Source organism: Mytilus californianus, unplaced genomic scaffold, assembly GCF_021869535.1.
Source record: "Mytilus californianus isolate M0D057914Y unplaced genomic scaffold, xbMytCali1.0.p SCAF_1, whole genome shotgun sequence".
Classification (NCBI taxonomy): domain Eukaryota; kingdom Metazoa; phylum Mollusca; class Bivalvia; order Mytilida; family Mytilidae; genus Mytilus; species Mytilus californianus.
Genome location: NW_026262581.1, coordinates 70,844,092 through 70,863,731, shown reverse-complemented (window position 1 = coordinate 70,863,731; position 19,640 = coordinate 70,844,092). Strand labels below are relative to the sequence as shown.

Sequence of the window (19,640 nt, the reverse complement as noted above, 5' to 3'; positions counted from 1 at the left end):
AAAAGGAAAGCTTGGATTGAGTGTGGGGGTAATTCCCACAAACGTTCAGGAATTAGTGACAAAAAGTGGCCGAAATCAAGCATTTTTTAGTTCCAGACAATACCTTGTGTTTGAGTGTATGGATCTCTCTAAAATTGTACTACAAGGTTCCATACTAACAAAGGGAAGGCTGGGATTGAGTTTGGAGGAAATTATTCCAAGGGGAATATTCATATAATATTATCTGAACTGTTAATTTGAGTCTGTTTCCACGGTAAGTCAGTCATAAAAAATATTTTTTTTCTTATATTGCCAGTGACTCCCAAATTTTATTCCAATTTTATAAAATAAAGACATCAAGCTTTTCAGTATGAAAAACTTAGCAACTTCTGTCATTTTTTATTTGCTGTGAAAATTCAATCAAAGTGGTTTTATGTCCATTTTCCCTATATTCAACCTTTTTGCACTCATTTTCAGAGGTCAAAATAACTCTTGGATGGCCGGTGACCCCCAAATTTTATTCCAATCTCATAAAATAGAGACATCAAGTTTTTCAGTATGAGAAAATGAGCAACTTCTGTCATTTGTTTTTGCTGTGAAAATTCAATCAAAGAGGTTTTATGTCCATTTTCCCTATATTTAGCCTATTTGCATTCATTTTCAGAGGTCAAAAAATCTCTTGGATGGCCGGTGACCCCCAAATTGTATTCCAATTGAAAAAAAAATAGAGACATTAAGCTTTTCAGTATGAAAAAATGAGCAACTTCTGTTATTTCTTTTTGCTGTGAAAATACAATCAAAGAGGTTTTATGTCCATTTTCCCTATATTTAGCCTATTTGCACTCATTTACAGAGGTAAAAAACTCTTGGATGGCCGGTGACCCTCAAATTTTATTCCAATATCATAAAATAGAGACATCAAGCTTTTCAGTATGAAATAATGAGCAACTTCTGTCATTTTGTTTTGCTGTGAAAATTCAATCAAAGAGGTTTTATGTCCATTTTCTCTATATATCCATTGAGAAATTAGCCTATTTCCACTCATTTTCAGAGGTCAAAAAATATCTTGGAAGGCCGGTGACCCCCAATTTTTTTGGCATTTTTTTCAATTACCATGCTTCAAAGTTTAAGTTCACAAAGTATAAGAAAATTCTGTCATTTTTTTTCTATACCCCTGAACTACCTTAATGAGCGAAACTTTTCTTTTAGGGATTGTCGGGAGGTTCTAAAACATATGCAAAATGGAAAGTGTCCTCGATTGGACGGATTTACAGTGGATTTTTTCAAATATTTCTCGAAAGATATTGGTCTATTTGTTTTTAGTTCTCTGCAATATGGATATGAGTTAGGCCATTTTTCAGATTTTCAGTACCAAAGTATTATTACAGGTAGTCCCAAGGAAGGGAAGGATAGGAGATAAATGGATAACTGGCGAGCAATCAGCTTTAAGTACGTTAATGAACAAAGATATGAAAATAGCATCTGCAGTTCTTGCTTGTAGATTTAAAAATGTACTGTTTGCTATTATTAGTGACAAACAAAAGGGCTTTATGAAAGGGAGATTTATAAGAGAGAGGAGAGAACACTAGACTTCTATATTATCTAATGCACTTCTGTGAAAGCACTTTAATTCGTGGGTATCGATTTTCGTGGTTTAGCAAAAGTAACATGTTCGTGGGTTCTTAAATTCGTGGATTTTAGTATTCTGAAGAAAAAAACATTTTTAAATAGATCTTGAAAATAATCATAGGCTGTTTTATAATAATAAGTGGGATATTGCTAAATAATGTGTTCATTTTTATTTACTTGTTCGTTTTTCATTACTGACAACTTTCATCAATTCTTTGATAAAATAATTGCTTTCGTAAATAAGCTGATTTATCTATGCTTACAGATGTACTTTGAAATGTAAAGTTAATTCTAAATGAAAAAAAAAAGCAAGCCCTATATGATTTTTTTTCCGTATGAGAATTATGAGGAGATAAATTCAACTCTTCATCATCGGATATCATCACCAGAAGTTTGACTTTCTTTGATCGAAAACTATTTTTTCATGACAATTAACAGGTTAAAAGTCGTACAATTTAGGTTTTATAAAGATAAAATGGATAAAATCCTGTCTAAAGTTGTATATATAGTTCATATTCGATATTATATTCGATGTATTCTCTAGATATGCCGGTATCAATGTAGACAAACCTTTGGATCTTTCCATGTCTTGATTTGGACAACAGTTGTTATATTTCGTTGGACACTTAAATTCGTGGATAAAGCCATCCACGAAAACTACGAAAATTGGTACCCTACGAATAAAAGTACTTTAACAGTATCTAGAAAAAAATGATATATAGAGATTTTTATTACTAGTAGATTTTGAGAAAGTCTTCGATTCTATAGAATTTAATTTTTTTAAGCAGGCTTTGATCAGTTGTAATTTTGGTCCATCTTTTTGTATATGGTTTGAAGTGCTTTATTCATATGCTTAGGGCTGTGTCATGAATAATGGTAATATGTCCAAAATTTTTAACCTTAAAAGAAACTGTCGCTAATTAAGAGGACACATTGTCTCCCTATTTGTTTATTATTGTCACTTGTGGAATTACTTGCTATACAAATAAACGGCAATCCAAAAACTAAAAGGGGTAAATATAAATGAGCCACTCATTAGTAAATATGCAGATGACACGTTTCTAACACTTGATGGAAGTTAAGATTCTTCCTGTTTTGAAAATTTCATAAGGTCTCAGGATAAAAGATAAATACAACTAAAACGAAAGTTGTGTGGATCGGAAGTAAAAAACATTCTGATCTGATTTTGTGTCTTAAAAAAAAATCTGAAACTTTTAGGTTATAGGATTTAATTTTTCCTTAGAACTTAATTGTTAGCTCAGTTTGAATTTCAGAGAAAAAAAAAATCATTGATATTACAAAAGTGTTGAAAACTTGACACCATAGGAAGCTATCACTGCTTGGCAAGGCTACGATGATTAGGACTCTTGCACTTCGAAAATTAATTCACTTGCTTACCTCTTTACCTAATATATGCCAATCCATGTTGATTGGAATCAACATATTATTCTTTAACTTTATATGGGATGGAAACACAGAAAAAAAAAACGCTATACACTGATTGGATCATTTACAATCCTTCAACTTTTATCTTAAAATTGGTTTGGTGAGGAGATTTTTTGCAAATTTGAGTTGGGTCTGGCAAAGTATTCTAAACCTGATATTAAATACATTTGGAGGTGCAAGATCTTTTTCTTTAGAACATTTCAAACTATTTGAGATTAGTAATAAGCTCACCAATCATTTTTGGAAGGATGTCTTTAAAGCTTTACACTTATCTAATCTATTTGTTAAAACTGAGTCGAAGGATTGACTCTCACTTGATATCTTGAATTGTGTACAAACAGAAGATTTCAAATCATATAATAGATGGGGAGTTCCTGGTATGTAAAACTTCTGTCACATTGTTGATTTCTCACATTTGATCAGATTAAAGAAAAAACAAAAAATTCAGACAAATAACTGTATACGTTATTACAGCTTGATATCAACTGTCCCTATGAAGGTAAAACATTGTATAAGGGAAAACATTGAAAACAATTTTACTCCACATGCTATTTATTTGGATCAAATTACTTGCAGCAAAAGTATCAAATTGATAAAAAATAATCTTATTGTAAAACATGCACATCCTCCTGTTGTAACATTTTCAAAATGAAAGGATGAGCTGCATTCTTATATTGAAGACTGTCCAAAATATTATTATATACTTCAGAAAGGTTGCACAGATATATATTTGTATAATTTTCAATATAAGTTTTTACATAGGATTTTTCCTACAAATACAGTTTTATTTAAGATTGAAATCAAAGACACAAAGCTATGTTCTTTTGTAGATGAGAAGATGAAACTATTGGTCATTTATTGTATGATTGTCAAGTGACATTAAGTTTTTTAGATTTGTTCTGTGCTGGTCTGAAATATTTCTTGGTACACATTGAATTGTACTAAAAAAACTTTTTTCTAGGTTTTGTAGAAGAAAGCCTTTTTTGAATTTCCAAGGAATTTTCGCCAAAAAATACGTATTCAAATGCAAACTAAGAGAAAGGCTTCCTAAAGCACTTGAATTGAAAAATATACAGAAAAACTCTTATCACATAGAATTACATATGTCAAAAAAATACAACAGAATTTTTGCATTTGAAAAACTCTGGGCCCCTATGCAAATTATTTATTCTGAATGGTTTTTCATTTTCCTCAATAGAAAATCAAATGCAGCACTGATTATCAGGAATGTTCAAACCGCAGCGTTTGAAATACAAATTTAAACACATTTTGTGTGTATGCCAACGGCCGAAGTGAATATCAGTTTTACAAAAAACAATTTACCCACATATTTACCTCACTGAAAGATATTAATTGTTATATTTTATGAATATTCCACGAGAGAAACAAATGTATTTAATGACAACTATTTACCAAAAACAGTTGTGCATCAAACATTTTAACATAATTATACATTTAAATCATGTGACGTTTAGCGCAGTAAATATCACTTTTCTTCAATATTGAATAAAATATACTAATACTGCCTTTTGATGAGGTAAATATGTGGTTTTATTGACTATTGAAAAGCTGACATTCACTGAGTCCAATGGCCGAATTATTATTCAGTCTAGTTTTTGTATACTCATTTATAAAACTGTGTATGTACCTTGCGTTCATCGTCCTCGTAACGCTCGTCACTAATCGTACATTCACCGTCCGTGTAATGCTTATCACTTAGTATGCGTTAATCCTCCGCTCAACACTCATCGTGAGTGCATCATTCACAGTGCATTTATCGTCCATTCACCATTCATTCTCGGTACGTGAATCGTCTATACGTGTATCATGCGTGTGGTCAGTTTGAATTTAATAAGGTCTGTATATAAATTTGAAAAATGTCAGTATCAACTGTTTTCCAGCTATCTCGAGTTCTATTCGTAATATGTTTTTGCGCATAACAAGAATTTACTTGAAAAAGTCATTTAACATCATATTGTTATTTACTTTCTACAAGTAGCATATCTGGCAGTTGTTGTAAAATTTATATCCTGGTCATGTAGTTTAGCTCAACGGTTTAGATAATATGAGTGTATACAAATTTTGTTTTTCATTTTTTTTTCATATGGTTGTTGTATATCTGTATTGATGTTATGCATTGGCTGTTTGGGAAAATATATATATATATATATATATATATATATATATATATATAAACAAGTCTAAATTGAAAACAATAAATGATATGATATATATGATATATATATATAAATATATAGTAAATAGATTTAAGACCCATTTTGATGCTAACGAATTCCTATAATCTGACATATCCAAAATATATTTATTCATGTTTTTTTATATTTTAAAACAATCTTTAAAAATATTGATTATGCAACATAAATGTGTTTGAAGTAAAACATTTAATATTGTAGGGATGAGTATCAACAGGAAAAGACTCCAGTACACACAAAAGGAATTGTACAGGTATCATTTTTATCATTGTATTTATAGAAAGGAGAACACTAGTTTCCGTTGCACATATTTTGGTTTTAAAACGAAATAATGGTAAAAATGTCTCACAAAAGAGTACATCGATTTGAAACAGCAGATTTCATTAGGTCACAATTTACGCTGGTAACTGACAAGTATTTGTAGAACCTTTTTTAAATAGAATACACAATCTCAATCTAATTTAAGCAGTTGAAATCTTCAAAATATCCATAGAAAATAAAAAAAAGAAGTACCAGGGTAGTTTAATGTTGAAAATGCAACACTTATGTGCTTGTGGATAATATTTCTTATGGTCTAATGTTTCTTTTTTAATAAGTCTTTGTATTTGGTCAGTGTTTAATTTGAGAGAAGATAATTTAGAGCCGTAAATAAGACTGGTAGTTGTTCGACAAATATCCCATACTTCTGTGATGTTTATTGGCATATGAATTCCTTTAAAGGTGTATAATCAATACAAGTCGAGGTCAGCCATGGTCCTGTAACATTCCTTATACAAAACAAAAACGTATTGTACGTTCATGCAGGGCCACTTTTGTTGTACTGACAATCCCTGCGTGTTCTCGCCGCCAAGAAGTCAATTGCATGTTTTCAATTTTCTAATGACTTGATTGGAATATTTTGATCATAAATGTTTTGTTCATAAGTTATGAATTTAAAGTAAGGTTTCAGAATTTTAATGCAAAACGTTTTCTGTTTAAGACCATTAGATTTGGATGATTAACTTTTTTATTTTAATTTGTATTCTGTAACGTTATGTCTGTAGAACATTTTACAGTACCTGATATAGCATGTGCTGTTCTCATTGATCATTTTTGTAGAGAAAGAACACTTATTTATTTAATCATTTGATAATATGAAGTTGAATCCAGAATAAAAAAAAAGAATTTCAGAGCATAATATAACCAACATGAAAAGGGCAGAAACTCTACATGAAATGATGATACGACATATCGTAATTCTATCTTATTTACATTAGGTTGATATATAAGACACCAGAAATTACAAGTATGTTTTATTTAAAGGCTTTGGTGAAGCAATAGAATTGTGGAAACTCATAAAGGTTACCCTATTAGTCAGCTGACTTCAATTTTATTTCTGTAAAAATAATGTAAAATGTAAAAGTCGGGAAGTTTATGAATGAAGAAAAGTTTGAAATTCAACGTGCAGCTATAATCATTGAAGGAAAAATGTACTTTCTACTCGCAAGTTACAAATTATCAGTTTGATACAGCTTTCCCAGTGAGAAACACTGACAAATTCCGTTAACATTCGATTATTTTGTACAAGAAGAAGAATTTCATTGCATATCCATGCTATATGTGTAAGTGATAACCCCAAGGTTGTCACTCTTTTCAAATTGAGGATTCATTAGTCTTTGACAATGTTTGAGGTCGTATAAAATTCACAAACGTAAATAAATGAAAACGTATATCAGATTACCTCAAACTGTGACAATTATTATATTGTTTACACATTTGACAATTAAAATTGGTTTTTATGATTGTTACTTTATGTTGTCCTTTTTACTTGTAAGCAAAACCCATGGGTTGATTTGGATAGCGATGACGAAGAGAAACTGGATTATGGGGAAAACAAAACTATGATAGGCCAAAATGCTGTTCGCGATGAAAAAGAATTCATACAAATAAATGAAGATCATGAGGTAAAATATATTTGAACACCTATTAACTACATAGATAATCCATTTGAAAAAGACCATTTACAACCAGTATGGTTAAAGATATACTTACAATGTAACATATTACTAATAAACCGATTACTTATTTCTTTACTGCATTTTATTTTGATAGAAAAAAACATCTTTTTTGTTTTTGTTTTTTGTTTGTTTGTATCAATCAGTGTTGTTTTACATAGTTAGTTTTCTGCACACTTATTTTCGTGACTGTAACATCGGTATAATAATGCTGTCTCTGCATTCAGCATTTCAGAGACTTTAATATATTCATGCAATTATAAGTCTTGCGTGAGCACATTTATTATGGAACGTCAAAACTGTCCTAGTATGCCAATTTTCATTATATGATGTACATTTACCTATATATGATGTGCACTTGTCTTTATATGATGTGCAGACACCTTTATATGATGTGCAAAAATCCTTATATGATGTGCAAATATCCTTATTTGTAAATAGTGAACAAAAAGGTATAACATTCTACACAGAGGAGCAAGTGATCAGTATGTTGCAGTTTCTTTTTGACAACATATTTGTTGAATTTGGAGGTAGACTATTTCAGCAATTTGTCGGCATTCCTATGGGAGCGAACTGTGCGCCCCTACTTGCCGACCTCTTCTTATTTTCATATGGAGTCGGAGTTTCTTCAGACACTTGTCAAAAATAAGAAGATCAAAGAAGCCAGATCATTTAATTTTACATTCAGATATATTGATGATGTTCTTTCCATTTACAATCCAAACTTTTATGATTGGGTTCCATTAATATATCCACCAGAACTAGAATTTAAAAAACCAACATACACTGCTTCCTCTGCCTCATTTCTAGACTTATACCTCGAATTTGACATAAGCGGTCATCTCAGTACTATAATCTATGACAAACGAGACGATTTTAATTTTGAAATTATCAATTTCTCATTCCTTAGTAGCAATATACCAACTTTACTTGCACATGGAATATACATTTCCCAACTCATTCGGTATTAAAGAGCTTGCAGCTGCTACTCAGACCTTGTAAAACGTCACCAGTGTCTAAGCAGAAAGTTGATGAACCAAAGGTATGTCAAAGAACGTCTCGTTCTTTTTCTAAAAAATTTTATCGGAAGATACCAAGACCTTGTTGATAAATATTCCGTATCAACTTCAAAAATAATACACGATGGCCTTGACGTATAGATTCTAGGTACTGACGTTGTTTATCATCGTAATAACGTGTTATAGTATCCTTTTATTTGTCTTTGTAATTTATTACTTTTACTGTTTAGCCTGTTTTTGGCAGTATCCACTTGATGTAGCTCGGTAATTGTACATCCCGTCTTTGTGTTGTAGTGCTATGGTAAATTTTTGTATTCTTGTCTTTCGTTTTTGCTAATGTGCGTTATCCATATGCCTTTTTGTTTGTCTTTGTTGACATATTTGCTTGTTTTTGGAGTGATTCATTTGACGTGGCTCGGTACTTGTACATCCCGTCATTGTGTTGTTGTGCTATGGTAAACTTTTGTATTCTTGTCTTTCGTTTTTGCTAATGTGCTTTGTCTATATGCCTTTTTGTTTGTCTCTGTTGACATATTTGCTTGTTTTTGTAGTGATTTAGATTATAACACAATGTTGACTGCTGTACCCTTATTTTTGATATTTTTACCTATTATGTCTGTTTGTTTTGTTCAAACATCGTTGTCAATATGATGGAATTTTATGCGACTGTCAAACAAGTGAGAGGTTTAGCTAGCTATAAAACCAGGTTTAATCCACCATTTTCTACATAAGAAAATGCCCGTACCAAGTCAAGAATATGACAGTTGTTGTCCATTCGTTTGATGTGTTTGAACTTTGATTTTGCCAATTGCCTTAGGGACTTTCGTTTAGAATTTTCCTCGGAGTTCAGTATTTTTGTTGTTTTACTTTTATATGATGTACATTTTATCTTATGTTATGTGCAAACATCATTATATGATGTGGTTGTGTCATTATATTATGTGCTTGTAACATAAAATGAGGTGGTTCGGTTTACTTCATTATATGATGTCAAAACGTTCTTATATGATGTGCTTTCATCGTTGTTATGGTCAATGGACATGATTACGATTAGAACGATTATTGTCTACGTCACAACTGATTCCGATCTGCTACTCTGGAATTATTATAAAGCTGGCTCATATCCGTAGCTTTCGTTAGGAAAATGATTTAGATTTTAAAAGAGATAAACATTGGCACCTTAATAACTCGTTTTAAAGATGAAAAAATCAAATCTTATATAATTGTTGGAAATTTGTCAAAATATGAATTGCAAAGTTTGGGCTTAATCGATGGGTCTACAATAATTAACATATGGTTAAAGTTATTAAATTATGGGTCCTCGACTTTTTATTCAGCACCTGGAATTCAAATATTTGATCTACCATATTATATTCTGCGTTTTTTTTTAAATGCCAGTTTACTGTTTATGTTCTAATAGCTCCAGACTCGGTATGAAAACTGAAAATTCTAGTCAATTAAGATTGGAGCCGAGCTTACATTGTACCTGCCTCTTTGTGCGGGATTCGAAGTTACACCCTAAGTGTTGACAGGCTAGTGATACATTAGTTTGACTCGACCCGGTTATGGATGAAATGAGATATGGGATGAACTTCAACTCGGTGCATTACATTTGCGCACAGCTTTTAATTACGTTTTCGTGCATTTTGTCTACAGATTCAACTAGATCGCCGCAACATAAAAGGTTTCGTAGAAATCCGCTCATATATACACCTCCAGATTCAAGAATTATAAACAGGGCTAAGGTACCGGCCATTTTTTTTGGGGGGAGGGGGCATGTTTTTTCATTTGTTTGATTCCAAATTTTTTGAAAAATACATTATTTGTTTCAGAAGGGAAAAAAATGTCTTTTCTATTTAGAAGCGGTTTCTTCTTAAAAAAGTTGATACATAAATTTCAAGTATGTTAATTTTTTGTAAATTTTGCCTTGCTGATCATTTAAGCTGTTCAAGTTTCACTTTATATATTATTTTTCTCAAGATATTAGTAAAAACGGACACAAAAATGGGCGAAAATCGGACATTTAAAAAGTAATGACTCCTGTAAGGAACCGGTCATTTGTAACCCTTAGAAGAGGGGATAGGAGGAAATTAAGGGGGCATTGACATTTTTTTTGGAATGGATAGGTGTATTCAATTTTTTGTATTTATAAAATTGCGGCCATATAATGGTATGACGGTGTCGTCGTCGTCCGAAGACATTTGGTTTCCATACAATAACTTGAGTATAAGTGTATAAATCTCTATCAAATTGAACGAAAAGGTTCCATTCTACAAAAGGAAGTTTGGGATTGATTTTTGGGGTAATTGTCTTAACTGTTAAGGAATTAGGGGACAAACAGGGGCAAACAACAAGCATTTTTATTTTTTCAGGACAATCACTTGTGTATAAATGTATGGACCTCTATGAAATTGTACCACCCGATTTTATACCAAAAAGGAAGTTTGGGATTAATGTTACGGGTTGTGGTCTTAACCGTTAAGGAATAAGGGGCCAAAAACAATTATTTTCGAATACTGTATACATTGTTTATTTCTTGACCAATTTCAATGGGATTTAATTCAAAGTCTTGAATTCTTGTGGATCTTTAATATTCTGAGTCTACAAATTCTACTATGATATACATGGAACTAGGAAGACTTCCAATGATTGTTAACAAAAAAAAATTCAAATTTTTAAATATTGGTTCAAAATCATGTCAACAAATAACTGTATTTTAAGCTCCGTATATAAAGAAATGTGTATCGATATTGATGGAAAACGTTCAAAATCTGCAAATTGGGCAAAAGTGATTAGAGACGAACTTAACAACATTGAACTTAAATAGTCAGAGCTCGTATTTGAGATTGATTTTGCTCTTATTAAACAACGACTTTTAGATACTAAAAAGAGGAGATGAATTCGTTAATTTAAAGCAGTAGTAAGTGTCGTATCTATAAATACATTATAAACACCTTTGATTTAATATCTTATTATTACAAAGTATATTCCAACTGTGTACCGGAAAGCACTTTCTAAAATAAAACTTTCTTCTCATCTGTTAGCAGTTGAAACATTGAGTTGTCATGTCGTACATGTACAATTTACCGTCAGTGTGTTGAAGACGAATTCCATTTCATCTTATTGTGTCAGAAATAAAAGGAACTTAGAGTAAAATTAATCAATAAATATTACTGGTCTAGGCCAAGTGTGTTTACATTTATTGAACTTTTATGTATAAAGAACATCAAACAGTTAACCAATTTAGGAAAAAACATTTTTTACTGCATTTAAAATCAGAGACAATATTATAACATGAACATTCTCTGTCTGTTTACATGTTTACTTTGAAATTTTAAATTGACCATGATTAACTGTAAAGTTCAAGGTAATAAAGAATTTGAATTTGAATCTCACCGTGTAATTAGATTTTTGATTGTCCGAAATTGAGGTCCAATGGGTCAAAAATGTATCTTTGTTTAATTGCATTACCAATTGAATTATTTAGGTTTTTTGATATGCCGAATCTAATCGTGTTTTTAGATGGTTTATTTTGCGCCCCGTTTTCAAATTGGTCCACAATAAGTTCCAAAGGGTCCAAATAAAACTTTTTTTTTTGTTTGATTTTATCAAATATAGAATTATTGTGGTTCTTTGATACGCCGAATCTAACCGTGTATCTAGATTTTTTATTTTGGGCCTCGTATTCAAATTGGCCATCGTTAAGGTCCAAAGGGTCCAAAGTAAACTTTGGTTGATTTCAACAAAAATTGAATTCTTAAGGTTCTTTTATATGCTGAATCTTACCATATATTTAGATTTTGGATATTGGACCATATAATAGTTAAATGTCCAATTTCAACTTTTTAAGATCTTAGACCACATTCATTCTGTGTCAGAAACCTATGCTGTGTCTAATATCTAGAGCTGTATAAAGCTTATATGGTGTGTCCAAACTTGCCCCAACTGTTCAGTGTTCGACCTACGCCCTATTCTTCCCCTTACAGTAAACAAGTAATTTTGACTCGAAAAACATCAATTGTTTACGCCTCGCTCCGCTCACCTCAATTTTAAAGACCTAAATCCTAAATTTCAACATTTTCATCAGCAGAGTATTTTTCATCTAAAGCTAAAATTACATGAAGGTGTGGTAAATATCAATGAGACCATAACTGGCATGTCCAAATTAATTTCCCTGAAGTCGCAAACAACTTCCACACTTGAAGTTAATAGCAATAGAAATTTAATGCATCTTTTGGTTATTACGAACAAAAGTATTGAGAAATATATGTGTGTGTGTGTGCGTGTCGGGGGTTGGTGAAATGTTTATGTCTATGGAAAAGGGGGTCTTGAGCTTATTTTCTTTCTTCCAGGTGGAGACTTGAAAAAGTAAGAGAAAATGACCCTTAGTAGTTGATTTATAATTTCAGTATGTTCAATTATTTATGTGTAAATCTGTTCTGTAAAAACATGAAAAATACCATTTTACAAGGAAAGGTTTCTCTATAAATAAATTCTCAAGATAATAGGCAATAAAACTCAAAAACTCAAAAACTCATAAGAGCTTAAATTGCCCAAATTAGACCTTTACTATAGAGCATATTCAAACTGTTTTCATTGCACTATTCTTTTTTTTTTTTTTATCTATTGTTGTTTTCAAGATAATCGCAAAATATTAAAACTGAATCTCCCCGAACTGAACCTTTATCGAAAAATAAAAATATATTCAAGGCTTCACAATTTTAGAATGCTTAGAGGGACAAATATCTACAAAACGTTATTATTACTTGATTTAAGGTGTTAAAATTAAGAATAAGATACTCGAGTCTTTATCCAAAATCAATATGAAGCGTAGGGCTAACTATTTGGACATTGCTTTAGATCGTCTATTGCTCACCATTTCAACTGTTTACAATTTCTACACAAAACTATCATTTAAAGCCAACTACTCCTACAAAGATTCATCGCCAGAATAAATTTGGTGGAAATAGAATGTTCATGTAGGTATAGATCTTGACATTCTGGGCAATTTTTCAATGAAAAGTGGTTTTATAATACTATTTCCCGTTGATTCTTAATGGAAACTATGTGCCACTGTGACCAGTATCGGCAACCTATCAATAGTAAATGGCAATCATTGAGAGGGGTCTACTCATCATTAATCATATAGTTTCGAAACATATAGCTTTGCAGTTTCAGTGAAGAGGATTTTTAAAAAATTACCTGTCAAATTCAAAGATTGACTCTGGTGGAATTAATTTTTACCAATAGAAACTAAATGAAGGTCTTTTGTATAGGAATTTCAATACATTATTCTTGCAAAGATTTATTCTGGCTCAGTGGTTTCAGTGAAGAAGGTGAAAATGTGAAAGGCTACGGATGGCGTTTGCTTAATGACGAGGATAGCTAACATGGCCTAACAGGCCTGTATAACATTAACAGCTACTGTTGGGAAACTAGACTTTATTTAAAAAAAGATATTTTTAACATCCTCAATCCTCAAGCTTTAATAATTACGGAGCCTTGTTGGTCTTGAGATGTAAGGACGAGCGTTGTAGATGTAAAGGAAATTTATATCTACATCGCATGACATATCTACAGCGCTTGACTTTAAATCTATAGCGCTTGATTTCACTTCTGCAGCGCTTCACTTTAGGAAAAAAAACCCACACAACTCTCTATCTGTATTAGACCAACCGGCCTCAGTAAACAATACATTAATGCAGTTTTGTTTATGTTCATTTAGACATCAATCTGATTAACATACAGATCTTGTATGTCCAAGCTTTGCTTACAAGGATGTGAAAACGCTCCATTATATTTTCTGTTTTAAAGACCATTTGGGATTCTCTGGTTTTGTCGGATTGATACACACCTCCAAAAATTTAAAGGTTGAAATTCATTGGCTGATTTAATAATTATCAGAACAGAAAGTACAATTGAGTAGTGTCAGATCCTTCAAACCAACGCTTAGACACATGATATGATCTTATTCAGACTGAATTTTAAATGGAAACAAACTATTTTTTCGCTTCCCTTCTGCAGTCGTTTTCAAGAAATTTGGAATCAAACATTAAAAAAATGCCCCTCCAAGTTGAATGGTCGGTACCTCAGCCCTGTTTACAGTTCGATTTCCTGAATCTGGAGGTGTATATATATTAATGGCTTGACACGAAACCTTTAAAATATATATTGCGGGTTACTGTTTAGCTTTAGCATCGCCTTGGTGGTTTCGTGGTAGCGTGTTCGCCTCAAGTTCAGGAATATGACAGTTGTTATCCATTAGTTTGATGTGTTTGAACTTTTGATTTTGCCATTTGATTGGGGACTTTCCTTTTTGAATTTTCCTCGGAGTTCAGTATTTTTGTGATTTTACTTTTTATAGACCAATTTCTGTACTTCCTGTTTTATTAAAACTTTTAGAAAAGCATGTTTCAAAACATTTGTATGACTATCTTAAAAGATCAAATCTTTTACACCCAGCACAGTCTGTTTTTCTACAAGAAAACTCTTGCCAAACTGCCCTTATCAATATCATAGATAATTGGGTACAGGATATGAATGAAGGTAATATCAACTTAGCAGTCCTGTTGGATTTTAAGAAAGCTTTTGATATAGTAGATCATGATATTCTCTGTAAAAAACTTGAAATTTATGGATTTGATAATGCTGCTGTTTCTTTTTTTAAATCGTATTTGAATGAAAGAACAATTACAAATTGGTAATGTTCATTCCAAATAACTTTATATCAAGTATGGTGTCCCCCACGGCTCCATATTAGGGCCCCTTCTGTTTATAATATACATAAACGACCTTCCTATCTATATAAAAAATTATTGCACTGATTTATATGCTGATGATTCAACTTTACATCTTTCTGGTAATTGTTATCAAACTCTGCAGTCAAAGGTAAAAGAAGATTTACATGGTGTTGAGGAACGGTGTAATGATAATAATATGTTCAACAATAAAACTAAAACAAAATATATGATTATTGGAACAAAGCAAAAAGCAATGCCACATTACAATGAGAGTTGTTTAACTATTAACGATCAAGTGATACAATATTCCACATGCAAAAGTCTCTTATGCATTAAAATTGACCCTTCCCTCACATGGACAAATCAAATTGATGTGATCTGCTAAAAAATTTCATCTAGGCTATATCTGCTATTAAAGATCAAGAAATTTCTAAATCTAGACTGCAAAAAATTATTCTATAATGGTTATATCTTGCCACTAATTGATTATTGTTGTATAGTGTGGAGTAGTTGTAGCAGTGAGGGTTTAAATAGAATATTAAGATTACAAACGAAAGCTGCTAGATTAATACTAGAAACAGACCCTTTCGCTCCTTCCGAGCCATTAACCAAACACTTAAACTGGATGACAGTTGAACAGAGAATAAATTATCACAAGTTTGTGATGACATTGAAGTGCATCAAAAATGACGCACCGTCATATCTTACCAACATGTTTCATTATGTTTCAGACAGAAATCCATACCTCTTGAGAAATGCTATTCAAGGAAACCTCATACTCCCTAAACCAAAAACAGAATTGTTTAAAATATCTTTTATGTATTCTGGACCATTCTTGTGCAATAATTTGCCAATACTGTTAAGAAATATTACAAATGTTAATTTATTTTAAATACAAAATAACAGATCATTTATTGAAATCAACCTAGCTGTATAAAAAATATTGAAAACTGATTATGTCATCACGTTTATTTTTTCATAACATTTTAACAAGTTGTATTGCACATTATTATCATACTTGTCTTTTTATACTAATATATGCAATGTATATGTTTGCATTTTGTTTGTTTTTTTATGATGAGGGCCTCAGAGAAGATTAGTTATATAGCTAACTGTGTAACCCTCTTAAAATAAAGTATTGTTGTTGTTGTCGTTCATATAAGTATATTTGCACATCATATAAGTATATCTCCACATCATGTAAGGATATTTGCACATCATATAAGTATGTTTGCACATTATATAAGTATATTTGAACATCATATAAGGACTTATGCACAACATATCAGTATATTTGAACATCATATGAATATATTTGTACATCATGTAGGTATATTTGCACATCACATAAGGATGTTTGCACATCATATAAGAATATTTGCACATCGTAAAAGGATATTTGCACATCATATAAAGGTGTTTGCATATCATATAATGACAAGTGCAATCATATAAAGGTAAATGCAATCCTATAATGAAAATGGTCATAACAAAACAGTTTGGGCGTTCCATACAATTTGGTTTGAAGTTTATAAGACTTAAGACATGCTATGTTTATGCTTTTAACTCACGACTCTCTATTAGGTTTAAATGGTGTTAGGAATTAAGCTAAGGGCATTTGCAGATTTGCTTGGTTTACTGTTATTTAGTTAAACCAAACGTACACTGGAAAATAGATATGAAAAAGACAATGAATTGATGACAAATGGCATGATTTATACTTAAAATTGACCCAAATTCAATTAAAACAGAGAACAACGAATTGCACAATTCAACTTCACAATCAAGTTCTCTTTTTAACTTAACTAAAGACTGATTAAACCATTTATAATGTTTAACTGGAATCTTTTTATTTGTATTTGTTTGTTGAACTGTTTAACTGTTATCCCTGTTGTACTGTATTGGAAAAATGTTGATAATATTTTGCACAGATTTATATATATATCATAGTTAATTACTGACACTTTGAAATGGTCTGACAAGTCAGGTAAAACGTTATGTACCTATTGAAAATAATTTGTTTGCAGTAATCTTTCCAAAGATATAAAATTATCAACGGCACAACTATGTAGTCTTGTGATCTGGTCCAGAAAGTCATCAAGATTGTACAACCGTTTAGTATTATTAAACATGACTCTACTCAGAGGTCATTCATCTGATTACTTCGAAATGATACTATATTATCCATATGAATGAAACCAGGTTTTTTCAGATTGAAACAAAATTAGTAATGTACTGCTAAATACAAATAAAATTAAGATCTAGGTTTGATTTCCCTACAAGTTTAATGAAAGGCATCCACAGCAAATACATAAAACATATATCTCGGGGCTCCTTTGAAAAAAAGAAGAAAACTATACAGAAAAATTCAAGGATAATGTGGTTGATGTTTGAATCCTTGCATACTCCTAGATCAAAAGTTACGCATTAGCAGTTTGATTCAGCTTTCTCAGTGAGACACATTAAGTAATTCCGTTGGCATTCGTATTTTTTCGTACAATAAGTAAGATTTCATTTAATATCCATGATATATGTAAGTGATACATCCAAGATTGTCAGTCTTTTCAAATTGATGATTCATTTGTCTTTGAGACCGAATAAAATTCATCAACGTAAATAAATGAAAATGTATATCAAATAACCCCAAACTGTGACAATTTTAATATTTTTTCACATTTGACAATTTGAATTGGTTTTGATGCTTGCTACTTTATGGTTTCCATTTTATTTGTAAGCAAACCCCGTGGGTTGATTTTGATAGCGAAGATGAAGGCAAACTGGATTATGGGGAAAACAAAGCTATGATAGGCCAAAATGGTGCTCACGATGAAGACGAATTAATACGAGTTCATGAAGATCATGAGGTAAAATATATTTTTACCCCAATTAATTACATAAATAATCCATTTAGAAAAGATCATTTACAACCAGTATGGTTAAAGGTATACTAACAATGTAACATATTACTCATAAACCGATTACTTATTTCTTTACTGTATTCTATTTTATTAGAACACACATGCTTTTTGTTTTGTGTTTTGTTGTTTTTGTTTGTATCAATCAGTGTTGTTTTACTTAGTTTGTTCACGAAACATTTTTTTTCGTGACTGTAACATCAGTATACTAATGCTGTGTATGCATTCAGCAATTCAGCTATTTTAATATATTCATTGCAATTATAATTGTTGCGTGAGCACATTTTGCTTTCAAGTTTGTAAGACCTATCTTTCTGACGCATTCTATGTTAATGCTTTAAAATCATGTCTCTATAGGATGAAATAAATTTAATATGCCTGGTATCGTTACATCAGAATTTATTTTCTCGATACTTTTGCATCTTAAAGAAGAAAAAAATCTAACTTGTTTGTACCAAAGTTTTTACAGTGTGATCTGCACTTTTCTTATGAACGATTATTTTTTTCGGTGAGTAATTGATTTTTTTCTATTTAATGTCATTATGTTAAGTTTAATAGTTTTAACACAGATATTTCTACGGTTTGTCCATGCTGTCTTGAATTTTCTTTAGTGATTAACTTTTGTAATAATGACTAGGAATTAGGCGAAATGCATTTACAGATTTGTTTGGTTTACTGTTCTCTAGTGAAACCATACGTACACTGATAGATAGATAAGAAAAATGACAATGACTTGATGACAAATGGCATAGTTTATACTTTAAAATTCATTTGAAACAGACAACAACGAATTACACAATTCAACATCAAAATCAAGTTCTCTTTATAACTTAACTAAAAGACTGATCAAACCACGTATCATGTTTGACTGTAACCTTTTTATTTTCATTTGATTGTTTAACTTTTAACTTTTTTTCTATCGAAAAAATGTCTCAGCAATATTACTATAATGTTCTGAAACTTTTTACCAACAGGTCGGTGTTAAAGTGACTGTCATTCTCTAAATCGTTTACTCTTCGTAAAATACTATCGCTTTGAAAGGTTTTAATACAATATTCTGCCGAACTGTCATCCCTTTTGTACTGCATTGGAAAAATGTTGATAACATTTTATTCAGATTTATATATATCAAAGTTCGTCATTAACATTCATTGACACTTCGCAATGGTCTGACATGTCAGGTTAAACGTATGTACTTATTGAAAAGAATTTGTTAACAGTAATCGTTATGAAGTTATAAAATTATTAAGGACACTTCTATGTAGTCTTGTGATCTGGTCCAGAAAGTTATCATGATAGTACAACCGTTAAGTATTATCCAACCTGACTCTACACAGAGGTCATTTATCTGATTACTTCGAAATGATACTATATTATCCGAATGAAAGAAGCCGGGTATTTCCAGATTGTAACAAAATTAGCAATGTACAGCTAAATACAAATAAAATTAAGATCTAGGTTTGATTTCCCTACAAATGTAAACAAAATGCATCCACAACAAATACATAAAACATAAATCTCGGGACTTCATTGAAAAAAGAAGAAAACCTATACAGGCAAATCAAAGATAATGTTTAGATTGATGTTTAAATCCTTGCATTTTCCAAGAAATATTATAGTTTAAATACAAGTAAACATGTTGTAAGGACCCGAAAACGAGATCCAATCCCTTTTTTTCTTTTCTGTTCAATTTTTTAGACCAAAT

General features: G+C 31.2%; 1 protein-coding gene across 7 annotated transcripts in view; it reads left to right on the top strand.

Annotated features, from left to right (window-relative positions):
* Positions 1-19,640, top strand: part of LOC127723438 (uncharacterized) — a 241,454-nt gene that overhangs the window by 191,841 nt on the left and 29,973 nt on the right. For 6 of the 7 annotated variants that reach the window (XR_007992087.1, XM_052230085.1, XM_052230094.1 and 3 more), the window contains 3 exons: positions 5,469-5,520; positions 7,082-7,210; positions 17,756-17,884. Coding sequence is in view for 6 of the 7 variants with exons in the window: in XM_052230085.1 (XP_052086045.1) it covers positions 5,469-5,520; positions 7,082-7,210; positions 17,756-17,884 (310 nt within the window). In the remaining variant the exon portion in view is untranslated. The remainder of the gene's footprint in view (positions 1-5,468; positions 5,521-7,081; positions 7,211-17,755; positions 17,885-19,640) is intronic. The other variant, XM_052230111.1, reaches the window with a different exon arrangement.